The sequence below is a fragment of the Epithele typhae genome, assembly GCF_022376455.1.
Source record: "Epithele typhae strain CBS 203.58 chromosome Unknown BXZ73scaffold_9, whole genome shotgun sequence".
Lineage (NCBI taxonomy): Eukaryota > Fungi > Basidiomycota > Agaricomycetes > Polyporales > Epitheliaceae > Epithele > Epithele typhae.
The window spans coordinates 306,050-320,189 of record NW_025954200.1 but is presented as its reverse complement, the minus strand read 5'-3'; the positions used below and the strand labels follow the sequence as shown (position 1 = coordinate 320,189).

Genomic DNA, 14,140 nt, shown 5'->3' with positions numbered 1-14,140 from the left:
TAAGAATATTTGGTTTGGTTACTTTGAGGGTCTCAATTCTGTCGTTCTTTACAACAACGGTCCTTTCGTGTCTTCTGTTCCCCCCTTGTGGCTCTTTGTATATACGTTGATTCATTTGTAGTATTTATCCTTTCTCCTTCGACACCCTGCAATTATGCATCTTTGTATCGTTACAACCTCTGCAGTAGGCCCCACCTCCTCGACGAACCTGCGACGGTCGTGGCATCCGATAGTTCTCCGCCCACGCAGCCTCCGGCCGCTCCTCCATGGCTTCCAGGCCGAACCAGGTCACGCCCATCTCTCACGCCTTCGCGTTCAGCACCTCCCGCTTGACCTCCTCCGCAGATATCTTTCCGCACACCCACTTATCCATGTGCTCCCGCACCCTCTCGAACGGTAGCCCCGCCTCCCTGCCGCCTGCGTGCCTTCACGAGACGGGGCCGCGGTGCGTCTGTTGGTGAGTTCTCGGAACTTAGAGAGCTGTGAGGTTCCAATGACACATGCTCCGCAAGTAGAGGCTGCGATTGAAGTAAGCAGTACGTACATATACGTGCACGCACCTTAATGACTCGGACGCGACCTCCTCGAACGCCTCACTTTCAAGAAATTCTCGTGGAGGTGGTATAAGCTCGCAGAGAGCATTTGTCGTGGTGAGAGGAGCTCAACCCAAATGGTACACGATCATAATGGCTTGTTGGGATTCAGGAGGGAGTACATGGTGGTAGTCTCAAAACGTCAGAAACCGCCCGACACCGCCGACCTCAGACGGCTTGCTTATATAATACACAATGGATGACTTCTTTCCTCTCGCCTCATATCCGTGCCCTTTAGAAATCGTACTTGAACGTCTCCAGCCTCTGGAACCCGCCGCAGAACAAGCGCCCCTGCCCCGGCGGCAGTGGGCACGTCGAATTACACTCCTGCTGCGCGACATGCTGCGCGCCCGCCGCGAACCCCGTGCTGCACTGGCAGTCGCTCGCGTCCTCGACGCCCGAGAACGGAAGGCCGATGTGCGTGCAGAAGTTGATGCACTGGCTGACGAGGTCGAGGTTGGTCGCGAACGTCGTGTGCACCGGGTTCGCGAACGCCGCCTGCGTCGGCGTGTCGACGAAGCAGCCCGTCGCGGTCCACGAGCCCGGCGGGAGCGCGGGCGACTTGTAGATCTGTCAGGGTTGGCAGTGGCGGACGGAGCGCGGCGGACGTCAGCGCTGAGTTGTGGGGCGGTGGCAGCCCCGCGTGCCAAGGGCGGACGTGGCTCACCTGGATGCGGAACGAGCCCCCGCACGAGAGGTCTGGGTCCCCCGTGCACGCCATGTTGCAGTCGCTCGTGGGCGCGACCTGCGGCGTGCCCTTCAGGCCGGTCCCGCAGTGGCACTCGTTGCTGTACTCGACGCCGGCGTACGTAAAGTTGGCAGCGTCGCACCGCTCGATGCACGTCGCCGGCGTGTTGTCGGCGTGCTGGGTCGTGACGACGCCGGCAATGATGCGTGCACCAAAGTCCACTGCGCAGGGATACTGGACGGACCAGTTGAGAGGGATGGTGGGGGTATCGAAGGCGAGGGTAGTGGCGAAGAGAAAGGCTGCGACGCAAAGGGGGAGCATCGGTAGTTTGAGCTGCATGGGGGCAAGCGTTGCAGGATACTCTGACGGGCAGCTACTTATGTGTTCCCAGCGTCCGTGAAAGACGATTGTGTTGTCAGAGTTGCGGGTGGAAGTGCCCTACGGTTGACAGCACCTCCGCGACAGGTCCCCGTGCCTAGAGGCCAGCCAGCCACCTTGACAGTATTCATTTCACGGTGGCGGGCCGATTCTTGCGGGTATTTGCTAAGAGCCTGGGGTGCCCGAGACTGCATCGCTTGACATTATATCCTAGAGCCGTCCCGACTGATACAAGTGGTGTCAATTAATCAACTTACGTACTACTCTTACATAGGTGTGCTTCACTGAGTCTTCCGATTCCGCTCCTTGCTCACAGAACATTGAATCTGATAGTAACATCCTTGGTCAGACAATCCGCGCCTCACCGAAGTCGAGAGCCAGCACTCAAGTACTCACGCGTTGCTCCTCCACTCCTTGCCGGTTTGCGCAGACTGCCGCATTTCATCCGCACGGTTCATCCATCCACCCGGATGCCCCTGCTCAGGGAGAAGCTTCTCGCTCGAATCCGTGACGACCTTGAGCTGGCTTTCGGACTTGTCCTGTTTCGCCTTCGCGTTCTCCGCCTCCCGCTTGCGCTGCTCTAACTGCTCCTTCAGCAGCTCTTTCTGGCGCCACTCCTCGCGGGTGCCCTCCTCCGCCATCACGTCGCGAACTCTGGCGAGCTGTCCATCGAGATACTCGAACGCAGTGTGCACCGCGCTGCCGATCGCCTTCTGCAACTGCTTCTTTACGAGCGAATTCGCGAGCGGAGAGAAGAGCTTGTAGAGCGTGTCGTGCTTCGAGTCGCGGATGCCGAACTTAAGTGTGTCGATGGTCGTGTGCACGTCTTTCACCTTGAACACGGATGAGCGGTCCTTGTGGGAAGAGACGAGGTGGATAGTAATCGTAAGACCCTGGCCGCCGAGGAGGACGTCGGCAAGGCCCGAGTCTGACAGCTTCGGTGTGCCAGTCTTCTTGTTGAAGTAGAAGGCGACGTCTCGCATGTCGGCTTGGATTTGCGCGAGAGTGAGAGTAAACTCGTGGTGGGTCTCATCCCTGAAATCCCTCGCATGAGCAAGAGCCGGCAATTGCAAAGTCGAAAGACTCACTTGATGTTGTCATATGCGCTCAACTTAGCGTGGTTGTGCAAGTCCATATGAATGATGTTAGGGAAGAGGTTCTTGCCGGACAGGGCGAGGTTCTCGATGACAACATCGTACTGGTCATCCGTGTACTCGATGCGCGGAATGGGAAGGTAGCCGATCTGCTCGATGAAGCCGGGAATGATCTTCTGGCGCACGTCCGCCCAGAGCTCAGGCTTGAACTCGAGACGCCCCTCGCGATCGAAAAGTAAGTTTTTTGTGAGAGATGATACATTGCCGCCCAACCTGATGGAACTATGAATATGTGAATGTCGGGAAGAGGGCATGAGGATTACGCACTGTCGGTTGAGCGAGTCATCAGCCCATGCTTTGAACCAATCTTCTGTGGTTTCAAAGAGGTTGTCGAAGTGAGTCTTGTACTGCCCGTCATAGAATTGTCGACCGGTATCTCGCAACTCGCGCGCCCGCTCCGTACTTTGACCATCGAGCACGTATCCTGGCTGTAGGAGAACTTCGTGTACAAACTCGTCGACTTGACGGAACCACAGCCGTAAACCCTCATCTTGGAGCGCGTCGTCGTGGAGCACGTGCATCGCGTCGCCTATAGTGCTCAAGCTGCGTCCTTTGGCGAAGCGTTCGAGGAGCGTACGAATTTCGGAGAGCGACAGCTGAAGTGACCGGTCGGCGGCAAGGGTTTGCTGCGACTCCTTGTGTTGGGAAGCGATGGTACGTCCGTGTGAAGCATATTCTTCCAGGAAGTTGAGTAGCCAGTTGACGGACTCTCGATAATCTCGTGACTTTGACACTCATAAATCGCCTGACAAAAATCTAGGTTAGTTCAGGTCCTCATAGGACGAGGGTTGACTCGCTTTCTTCAATCGGAAAACGAATTGATCGCGGCGTTCTGACGGGAAGTATTCATCATTGAAGAAATGCTTTGCGCGACCAACATGCTCGTTCGCGCGATCTTTGTGCTCGTCAGGGACACGGCCGAGGAGCGAACTCTTCATACCACTGAATTTCTCATGTAGGGTTGCCTTGCGCTCTTGTACATCCTCCTCGTCTTGGACAGGCTGGCCCACAGCAGCGCGCTGCTCCATGTCGGCAATCTGCCTATCGGTTTCACGCTGAGGGATGGTTGAGTGCATGAACATCAGTCACGGCATACCGTGACGAACCTGAGCTTCTTGTTTGTACTGAGATGCCCTCCATTGGGCATCCCCCAGAGCCTCGGGCCCGCCCTTGACCTGGTGGTCACTTTGCTTGACAACAGTGCTCGATAACCCAGCGTCGCCACGAGGGCCGTGCGTAACGCGGACGTCAGCGGCAGGCACTGAGACCTCAGGGACCTTGGAAGAGATAATAAATGGAAGACTCCACAACAAACTGCGGCTTGCTTACGGGAGTTTCGTCCGGAGCTGCTTCACGCCCTCCTTCGGTGTAGAAGGTATGGGCCGGGGCCGGCTGGTCGACTCCCCGCAACGCTTCTCCGTCCGGACGCGCTGCCTCCGCCACCTTCTCCGCCCCACGCGCAAGCAAATCGCGCCCAATAATGCCGAAGTCCGCCACGAGCTTGCGAATCTCGCCGTTGGTGAAGATGAGGGAGAGAAGCGTACGGAGATGGCGAGCGGCCAGTTGGCCGTCGATGCGCATCTTGCCTCCTTCGACAGGGAGCCCCTCGCGGGGATCGCGCTTCGCGGCGTCGAGGGTGACATCGCGCGTGTGCCAGATGAAGTTCTGAAGGAGTTCGTCCGCGTTCTTCTCGCGCACGAGCGCGCGAAACGTCTCGAGTATGTCGTGGGTGTCTTGAACGAGTATTTGGCCCTCTGGGGAGAGCGAGTTGGAGTGGGAGAGGGTGTTGTGGGACAGATTGGCGAGAAGGGCATCAAGTTGGGCGTTGGTAGGGAGGCGGGATTGCTTCATAGCGGCGACAATGCCGTAGAGTTTGAGCTTGCGGTTGACATCGGTCTGCAGCTTCCGGCGGTCGATGGGCTCGACAACACTACCAGGGGCAGGGTGATCGTTGATGTCTTGCTTGGCCTGGGGAAGAGACATGTTGATGCAGATGGGTGGAGGGTACCGGGTAGGGATGGGGGAACGGTGTATGTTCGAGGCAAGTGCATATAACCCAGGACAGTGAGGGTACGCACGTAGATTGAGACGTCATCGCGAAGCCCTAGTGGGGATCGGCGAACCTAGCTTGACCCGACCACGTCATGACCCTGCGACACAAGACTGGGTCGCTGCTACATGACTGATGTCACTGCAGTATCACAAGAGCTAGGCGTAATGAATGCATGAGAGATCTTGTCGCTCATGGTAAAAAAAACTTACATACGAGTTAAATGGATGTGTCATGCATGGGGTATTTGCGCTTGAGCTAGGATAGCAAGACTCAGGAAGTGAAGGATTCGAAGACTGCATACGAGTGGACTCAGTGGAAACACCAGTGGTGCCGGCGCAGTTGGAGTGAAAACCCTGTGGCTGACAAAGCCGAACGATTCGCCGACGGGCCGATACCGTGCCGCTGGCATGTGAGATGCGCGCTTTCGATGTGTAAGTAGTGGATACATAGTGGGAGAAGGTAACAAAATCCGACGTCTGGAAAGGTGAAATCAGGTATCTCTATGATATGAAGACGATGGGCAGCCGTTATAACGTCTACGGCGCCCGGTGCTATGAGCACAGGGTCGAATGCTACTCACGTGTTAGGCTAAGTTAGCCTCGCAACAGCGCATCGAGCCCGGTCACAGCACGCTCTCACTGCAAGGTCCTGCCTGGAGCCAGGCGTTGAGGGTATCATAAGTGTAGAGGGCATCGAGATGGGCCCTGAGATTCCCCAGTTTGACGGGACAGACTTCACGCTGAGCATCGTGGTAATCACGCCAATCCTACAGCGCGGAACGTGAGTTCGTATTTAGCATAGCAGGGTCCGAGTGCGTACCATTGCATCGTATCGAAGAAACGAACGTCAAATAGCTCTACACCCGCGCCACCCCGAAATAAATAGGAAGGGACGCCAGAGGTCTAGCAAATGGAGCTCTACCCTCATCTGTCCCCCACTGGTCCGGAGAGTGCGTCGATGGCGATGGAAAAGCTATTAAAACGAACACATGCCATTGTGGAGCATCTGGCCGCGTTGGAGAAGATGTCGCTGGGTGTATTCTTGCCGAGGGCGAAGTGGGAGACCTAGAAACTTCCGAGCCGATAGCATTCCTCTGAAGACCCAGTGGCTGCGATAAGGGTGAGATGCATACATACAGGAACCATGCATAATTGACGCACCCGTATCAGGCTCCAAGCCGCCTTCGGGTTGGAGTCGTTAATAGGCATGACCTTGATATAGGCATAAATTAGCTTCGGCCTCTTGGGAGCGCTTTTCTGGCGTGTAGTAATGATGGCCTGACTGTTCCACCTTTGGAAGCATGTCATAAAGAGAATGAGGGAGGATATGATGATGAAAAGAATAGGAAGCAGGACGGAGGGGTTACTAGAGATGTGCGACATTGGCGTCACCCTGAGGTGGCACTGCGTGAAGACGAGGCTCCGGGAGTGAAACGTTCAAGCTGGGGTGTATTTTCGCGGCCCACAACGAGATCTTAAGGTACTCGTGGTGTGGGCATAGGTGCACAGTACTCGACGAGAACCATTGGATTTTGTCAGATTTGGATCAGTCAGCGCCGAACGGGGCGGACAGCCCCACAAGAATCCGAGGATCGAGCCTGTCGTAAGACCGCGAAGGTATGTTGTGATGAGTCACCAGACTCGAGAGGGTACTCACTGATGACGGGAATTTGCCTTCTGTGAGCGTGAGTAACAAGGCTGGTAGTACTTCATATGGGCGTCGGTCGAGTCAGTACGTGTCGAGACGTCATTGAACCAGTGGCCCAGCTGGTGTGGTTCTTCTTCGACAGTTTGAAAAGCTGATGGACGATAACATGGCAAGTGAAGACGACGGACAGTCCGGGTTTAGACTGGTTTAGACCGCGGGGCGACGTCACTGTGTCACGCGATAAATGATAGCCGTTGTGACATAACACTCCGATGCATGCCATAATGTCACGTCGAGCCCGACGTCCTTGAACTTGCAACCCTCTTGCTTCAAATGTCCATCCTTTCACACCTTTCATTTCATTCCTCTATGGACCCCGTCTTGCTAGTTAGATCTGAAACCTCCGTTGGCGGCTCGAGAAAACTACATTCAAGCTATGGATGGCTTCGACAAGTCCACATTAACAGCGATCTGGGTCAGCCACCCACTTCGGACACCTCTCCTCTTCGCAGACTGGTAGTCAGCCAGCGGGTGCGGCGAACATCCTCCAGAACGGCTTAAAAGTGGCACAAGGTTGTAGGTGATGTCTGCGTGCTGCTCTTCCGCTTTCGCGCCATGCCTCCCGTCACTTCCTCTCCCGCAGCTCCAAGCGGCACCCCCAGTCCCTTGACGCATACGCACAACTCCCGGCTGTTCCCTGTAGCCATCGTCCTGGCTATCATCGCTGTGTATGGCTGTATCTCTGGGATTCTCTTCGTTTATTGCCACCGACCGGCCATGTCTCGCACGCGCCGCAGGAGGTCGGCGACGAGCGGATACAACTCCGTGAGTGGTTCTGCTCCTCGTGCGCCGTAAAGACTACCACTCCACTCATCCGACTTCACTTATCCCCACATCTGCAGCGCGAACTTCTAGTCTCTGGAGAACAGCGCGAGACCTTGGAGGAGGACTACCTCAAATCGTCCCCAGGACTTTATATGGCAAACCGCCTCGCATCCGCCTCGTCGGTGCGTGCTCTCTTGATTCACGTTCGCCGTGTGGCTCCTTCAGGCCTGTTTACTCACACCGCTCTTCCTTGCCAGTGCATCATCGGTTCTCGCCAACACGTACCTGCGATCGTCGTGTACCCGAGCGACGGCAGTCCCTCTTTCTCGCCATCCGAGGACGACCTCAGCACGCGCCCCAGGCGCTTCGGCTCTCTCAAACGCGGCTTCATCTTCCCTGCCCTCTCCGTTACGCCTCCCCCACCACCGCCTTCGCCGCGACCTTCGCTAGGACCATGGTTTGGTGATTGGGACGCGGACACGGACGAGCTCGCCTCGCCGCCATCCCTCTCGTTTTCGTCCTCGGCCTCCCCCTCGTCTTCCATCTCCTACATGAGCACGCCCTCTGCGCCCGCGACACCCGCAACACCCGCACTGCTCCAAGTCCCCTCTCGATCACCGGTGTGCGGCGTCTCGAAGTCCGAGGTCTCTGCCGGCCCTATGCGGGCAAGCATGTGGTTCATCTCTCCTCAGAAGTTTTCCAGCAAGATGATACCCACCTCCAAGTCTGGCACGACTGGCCTGGGCCTCCTTGGGGCCGGTCTACCTTCGACGATGACTGCTCAGCCTGCGAACCTGCTTTCACCCTCGTCCTCGTCAGAGGACGAACTGGCTACTCTCGCGGCTGTTCTGGACTCCATTCGCCAAGCAAATTCCGTCGCAGCTTTGCGCCCCGGAGATTCCGCCGACTGTGTAGTCTGAACACTTTTTGGCTTTGTACATTCGTCGACTCGTAGACCGCGTGTCTGTGTCACTCCAGATTGTCAATCCATCCACTTGTTTACCGTTATGCATTCACTACCACATATAGTTGTACATTCCGCGTTCGGTCCAACAAGTATATTCGTTAATTTCCACCGCCACCTGTTCCCTAGACGAGGATCGACGCAAACATCGCCACCCCTCTACTCTCCCTTTTTCGTAGACTCCTTCTTGGCCTTGCGACCCTCCGCGATGTCCTGGAAGATACTGCCATCAAACACTCGCCGAATGTCATCCTTCCTGAGGAAGCCGTCCTCAGGCCAGAGAAGCATGTATGTCCATGTCCCTGCGTGCAAGACGTCAACGCTACGGGTCAAAGTTAATGAACGCAGACAGAACGCACATGCCATGAACGTGCAAAACCAGCCCACAGGATCCATCAGGACGCGCATGCCCTTCAGCGCGTCCCGTATATCGTTCAACGTCACGCCGTCTTTGCCCTTGCCGTACTTGCTGAAGAAGTCCTCGAATCTGCCGGGGAGCGGTCAGAACCGTGCGCAGGTGCGTACGACCCCTGACCACGTCCAAGTACGCACTTTTGCGGGATGAACCGCCCCTCGCTGTCGTACACGCCCGAGTCGCTGCCGTGCTTGGCGCGGTGGATGTTCTGAAGGTGGATGCGGAGGAGCGGGTCCGGGAGCACGGAGGGGCTCGTCGCGTACGAGAGGAGGAGGTGGGTGCCGAGCGCGCCGACGGCGCAGAGGACGAGCGCGAAGCCGAGCAGGCGCAGGCCGCGGAAGGTGTCGAGGGGCGAGATGACCCCGTCCGCGTCGCGGTCGAAGAAGGCGCAGTGCTGCTGGAGCACCGTCTGCTGCGCGTGCTCCTCGGACCAGAGCGAGGTGCCGCCGGGGCTCTCGACTGAGATCGCCTTGTTCACGCGCGCGGTGCCTGTGGGGGACGCGGCGGGGGCGGGGACATGTCAGCGGCGCGTGGGGTGGTCAGGAGGACGGGGCGCACCGGCGGAGGGCAGGTCCTTGCGGTGGCCGACTGCGGGGCTGTAGGGAGGGCGTTCGAGAGTGACGGAGGCGTTGATGAGCGCGGTCTGGATGCCTTTCGGGCGTCCGTTCAGATTGTCGGCCATGGTGAGTGTAGAGAGGTGGATGTAATGACGGGTGTGGGCGGAGCAGGACCAGAGCAGAAGTTCAGCCGTGCAGGCAGCAACGAGTGCATATATAGCCTTGGGCGAAGGAGCAGCGAGCCCAGCGAAAAACCTGTCAGTGCCTACGACGTCAGCGGATGTGCGCTGACGTCAGGTGTGCAGACGAGGTGGCCGCGGTCGGACGATCCCCAGCTGGTCGATCGCATCCCACAGGGTCAACTCCTCAGGGAGAATATACATAGATAGGGGCTCTCGTCTCCAGCTTCGTACAATCGCGTCACTACTCGTGCCAATCTCGTAATGATACGTCCATGTGTGAGGCAATTCACCATGTGGTCGGTCTATCGACGGCGCGAGGATCAGTGACATGGATGCAACATGGAGGGTGCACGACCCACCCAAAGGTGTCGCCCGGGGCGAGCTTGATAAGGGCTTCGGCCCTGCCGTCGGCATTGTTGAACCACACTGTGTTGCCCCACCACTGCTGGATCGTGTTCTTGCCGATGTTGCCGTTGTCGGGGTACTCCAAGATGAAGAAGATTAGGATCACCGACACCGCAACGCCAGAGTCCAGCGCAGCGGACAGCACGTCTAACCCCCAGCGTCCTCGTTAGCACCATTCTGAGGAACATGAGCGAACGACGCACAGTTGTATTTGGTCCACCACGAGAAATGACGGCGACGGATGACGTAATTGAACACGAAGCCGACAATCGTCCAGGGTACGTAGTTGAATGCCGTCGCGGGCGGGATGAGGCCCGTCCCAGAGAAGATGACCGGGAAGTTGACGTATTTCATGAACGAGTTCGGCCATTTCAACGTGATCAGATAGCCGAAGAGGGGCAAGACCGCGCCGATGAGGAAGAAGAACACCAAGCCGTAGAAGATCTGGCCCTTGGAGAACTGGCGCGCCGGCCCGATGACTCCCCAGATGATCGAGGCCGTCCCGAAGACTTGTGTGGACGGGCACTGGATGGAAGCATGAGCATGAGAGAGGACGGCAATGATCATGACCGGGACTCACGATGAAACCGTTCTTCTGGTTGGGAGAGCACATGTCGGGAATGTTTGTGAACATCCACGCCTGCACGCCAAGTTGCACGGTACCCGCAACAATGGTCGCAATGACTTGCGCGAAGAACATGGGACGCGGGGCTACCTTCATGTAGTGGCCCAGCTTGAAGTCGGACGTGAAAGTGAGAGCCTGCGCCATAGTGATATAGCCCCAGGTCTTGAACATCATCATAGCGACAGGGCGACCGGGGAGGGCATAGCCAATGATGAGTTCGGTGACGACGCTGGGTCGGTCGGTCAGCAAAGTGGTCTCTGTGTGCCCCATGAGACATTTACTCACTTGAGACCTATCTGCTGGTTGGTGATGGCCTGTATCATACCGATCGGGATGGTATACACGAACGCTATATCGCGTCAACGAGCAGCCCAGAATCAAAATGGGATAGAGCAACTCACAGATGATCAAGGCGAGCACGAACGCCCAGACAGGGAACTGCGTGTGCCACAGCTCAATCGAAATGACGCCAAAGACGAACATCGTGACTGGTCAACTGCATCAGTCTCATCTCTCGAAGCGACTACGGCAGCGCTCACCGAAGATGATGCCGTACCACCACTCCGGGACTTGCGGGTACTGGCTCATGAGACGCGCGTGGATGTCAGGCTGCTCACTCATTGAGCGCCTCGACTGCACCCAGATTTGCTTCCGGAAGTAGAGGAATGTGTGCATGAGCGTCGCGGTTATTGACGCAAAGGACAGGCCATAGGAGAGCGCGAAAGTCGTCGACAGGAACAAGGGGCTGTAGGACTCGTACAGCTCGACGTTGAGAGTGGAGTCGGGGTTGATGATACGGCTGACGTCGTAACTCATACCAAAGCGGTCGAAAGACGTGCGGGACGAGATCCTGGAGACATGCGTCAGCCTACGGTCCGTTGCTGAAATTTTGAAACGCACGGCATGAACTTGCTGTACAACGTGTTTGAGTAGTACATAATCGGGGTGACGATCCCTTACGAGCAATGGCGTCAGGGGCTTCTAGGGTGACCACGTCCAAGGCGTACTCACAGAAGAAGAAAACAAATCCGGCGGCGACGTTCGCCTCGGCCCACCACGGCGTGGCGAGTGGCGAACCAATGTACGCGATTTGAGACCAGTCGAACGTAATGAGGGACATGCCCTAAAGCCATTTCAGCATTCCACAAGACCGGCAATAGAAGAGGTACTTACCAGCCCAGAGTTATAGCCGAAAAGCTGGTTGACGATAACATTGTCCGGGGCAATCCAGCAGACCCAGTTGAAGAACGAGAGGGCCTGGAAGATATAGCCGGGGAAGAGATACCAAACAGCCGATGCGGTGAACATGTAGAAGAAGAACCGTTCGCGGCTAATCCCTCCGCGGTCTCCCACTCCGGCGTACTGCTGCGAGTGGAGGGTATTGAACAGAGCGCAAGTAACGAGGTTCGCAGGCCAGACTATCAGATGGATTTGAGTTTCTGGTGTGTTATCAACTTGAAGATACACTTACTCATTGACGGCGGTTGTACGAGGAAGCGACGCGCGATGCCACCGATGGAGAACCCGATCTATGAGAACTAGTAAGAGGGGCTATGCGCAGTCAAAAAGCGTAACAGCGCACCAATTGAGTGCTCATGACAACCATCCATTGGTCTATAAGCAAAAGGAACATGGGTAAGGAGCCTTGGAATTACAGCGCACCACGCACATCCGAAGCTGTAGATCTGATTGTAGTACACCCGCTGAACTGCGACGATGTCGGTCTTGAGGGGACATGTCAACCGTAAGCCTCCAGTAAAGCGGATATCGACTCACCGCGTAAGCGGACCCAGCGCCGACGCTGGCCATGATGGTGATGAGGACGTGCTCCTTGACGGTGAACGGACCGGGATTAACCGCAACTCCAAAGACCTTGACATTGGGCATGAACTTCGCCCAAGCGCGGCCAACAGGGAACGAGATCAGCTGGGCTACAATCTGGTTGGCCAGTAAGCACGTTAGTAACAAGTATAGTAGCGGAGGTTGATAACACGTACGCCGCCAACAGTGACACTGGGGAAACGGAAGAAGAAAAACTGGTTCATGCCCGGGATGATGATAGCCCAAATCAAGCCGATGACCCAGACGCGGAGAGAAGAGACGGGCATGGAAGGGTCGTCTGTGTTAGCTACCGCAGAACGGACCTCAGGGTAGGGAGAGTCGTCCTCTGCCAACAACATAAGAAAGATGGAACGGCGCATGAAGGTAATGCTTACCCAGAAGGACGGCATCCTTGTCGATGTTGGGGTCGTCGAAGTCAGTGACTTGTTCGATCTTGATGGCTAAAGAGCGAGATTCAGGGCAGAGGACTAGACTATAGTGGCAGACGTACGAGCTGCAGCCTTCTCGAGATCCTCTTTTGCGGGCAGGGAGCCGATGCTGCCGCTGCGCTGAGAGCTCTCGACGAGGTGCGCCATGGTGGGGAGAGAGGTGGGAGGACCTGAGGACGTGTGAAGAAGGGAGCGAGGCTCTTGTACGAGCTTGGGAGCTTAGGAGCTTGTCGTGTGCCGATAAGAGCCCCACCGAGGCTAGACGAGTGAAGTGTTTTCGTTCCTGGCGTGAGGCTTATCGGAGCAGGACTGTTATGCACAGAATCTCGGAGGGGTGTAGCGCTGTGTGCTGGTCCTCAGCAAACTTGCACTCTATCATTGTGTCCATGGGTGGCGAGGATGAGCGACCCTCTATATCTTTTCCCCTCACGAATGAAGAGTCTGCTATCTGTGAATGAGAGTTGCGTGAGTACGTGGAACGAGCATATGGAGCCAATGGTGGGATCGCTCACCCAAACTTTTCCCTCCCACTCACACAGGCATGTGCAGCGTCGAAACCATCCACCACGTATAAACACTTGCACTGTCTCTCGCGCATTTACGGCTTTTAGAGCCACCCTACTATACTGAGAAGCGCTACGTCAGGTCAGGCAAGGACTGAACAGATGTGGTTGTTCTTACGAGCTGGTCTGTTTTCCGCACTACAACCTGTCAGAGCAATCTTTTTAGGTCGGCATGCGCTGGCTGAGAGCCGTGCGATCCTGAGAAACCATCGGGTTTTAGAGCTTCTCCATGCTCTTGACGTTGTGGGGAAAAGTTCGTTCAATGGGTGAGAACAGCGTGTGCACCGTGTGTGCAGCGGTCACAGCACCGGCATGTCTAGTCGAGGACCCTTCCACCACATTTGCGCGGTGATTCGCCACCAAGTATGAATCAGCGCGGGTACCGCGCCGATGAAACGCTTGCTCCTGTCGCTATGAGAGATGAAGCCATCGCAGAGAGATGAGATGTCGCGGTCACGGTATCCAACCTGGAGAGGATATGCTCTATGCGCGGCGACGGAAATCCATCCTGCATCCGCAACAGAGGTGAGAGATCGTGGTGCGCAAAAGAGATACGGTGAACGGCATGAGACGTACCCACGATAGCCAGGGAAGCGGCGAGCCGTGTTTGGCACAGTAACGCGCGGCACCTGTAAGTGGCCGAGCCTGAGAATGGAGTGAGTGCAGAGAGATACAGCCGCCATGAGCGCGCCGAGCCGTGCCAGCGCATTCGAGGCACATCTTCAGGGGGCAGGTGTCGTCATTCCGCAGCAACTAGGAATGTTCGGAGTGCAGAACCAACCGGTTCGCCCGTTTCGGCGCCCGAGGGCCGAGGAGTATGT

At 56.5% G+C, this 14,140-nt stretch overlaps 5 protein-coding genes across 5 annotated transcripts; 1 reads left to right on the top strand and 4 right to left on the bottom strand.

Annotated features, from left to right (window-relative positions):
- Nucleotides 1-827: 827 nt before the first annotated feature.
- Nucleotides 828-1,602, bottom strand: BXZ73DRAFT_42736 (WSC-domain-containing protein; the record flags this gene model as incomplete). Its single annotated transcript, XM_048019015.1, has 2 exons — nucleotides 828-1,163; nucleotides 1,261-1,602. The coding sequence occupies 2 exons, from the start codon at nucleotides 1,600-1,602 to the stop codon at nucleotides 828-830; spliced, it is 678 nt and encodes a 225-aa protein (XP_047880442.1).
- A 449-nt stretch (nucleotides 1,603-2,051) lies between these two features.
- Nucleotides 2,052-4,796, bottom strand: BXZ73DRAFT_88677 (uncharacterized protein; the record flags this gene model as incomplete). The annotated part of the gene is made up of 6 exons (XM_048025040.1): nucleotides 2,052-2,694; nucleotides 2,748-3,026; nucleotides 3,081-3,538; nucleotides 3,611-3,868; nucleotides 3,920-4,090; nucleotides 4,143-4,796. 6 exons carry the CDS (start codon nucleotides 4,794-4,796, stop codon nucleotides 2,052-2,054), a joined length of 2,463 nt encoding a protein of 820 aa, XP_047880441.1.
- Nucleotides 4,797-7,128: 2,332 nt separating this feature from the next.
- On the top strand, nucleotides 7,129-8,258 carry BXZ73DRAFT_98864 (uncharacterized protein; the record flags this gene model as incomplete). Its single annotated transcript, XM_048027820.1, has 3 exons — nucleotides 7,129-7,338; nucleotides 7,416-7,520; nucleotides 7,596-8,258. 3 exons carry the CDS (start codon nucleotides 7,129-7,131, stop codon nucleotides 8,256-8,258), a joined length of 978 nt encoding a protein of 325 aa, XP_047880440.1.
- A 203-nt stretch (nucleotides 8,259-8,461) lies between these two features.
- BXZ73DRAFT_88676 (Caleosin-domain-containing protein) lies at nucleotides 8,462-9,399 on the bottom strand (the record flags this gene model as incomplete). The annotated part of the gene is made up of 4 exons (XM_048025039.1): nucleotides 8,462-8,604; nucleotides 8,662-8,789; nucleotides 8,855-9,206; nucleotides 9,276-9,399. The coding sequence occupies 4 exons, from the start codon at nucleotides 9,397-9,399 to the stop codon at nucleotides 8,462-8,464; spliced, it is 747 nt and encodes a 248-aa protein (XP_047880439.1).
- Nucleotides 9,400-9,742: 343 nt separating this feature from the next.
- Nucleotides 9,743-12,903, bottom strand: BXZ73DRAFT_88675 (OPT oligopeptide transporter; the record flags this gene model as incomplete). Its single annotated transcript, XM_048025038.1, has 16 exons — nucleotides 9,743-9,758; nucleotides 9,816-10,008; nucleotides 10,065-10,386; nucleotides 10,442-10,715; nucleotides 10,772-10,835; nucleotides 10,888-10,974; nucleotides 11,026-11,336; nucleotides 11,387-11,441; nucleotides 11,498-11,609; nucleotides 11,660-11,904; nucleotides 11,958-12,015; nucleotides 12,118-12,210; nucleotides 12,263-12,424; nucleotides 12,484-12,653; nucleotides 12,703-12,768; nucleotides 12,819-12,903. 16 exons carry the CDS (start codon nucleotides 12,901-12,903, stop codon nucleotides 9,743-9,745), a joined length of 2,313 nt encoding a protein of 770 aa, XP_047880438.1.
- Between the last annotated feature and the right edge of the window lie 1,237 nt (nucleotides 12,904-14,140).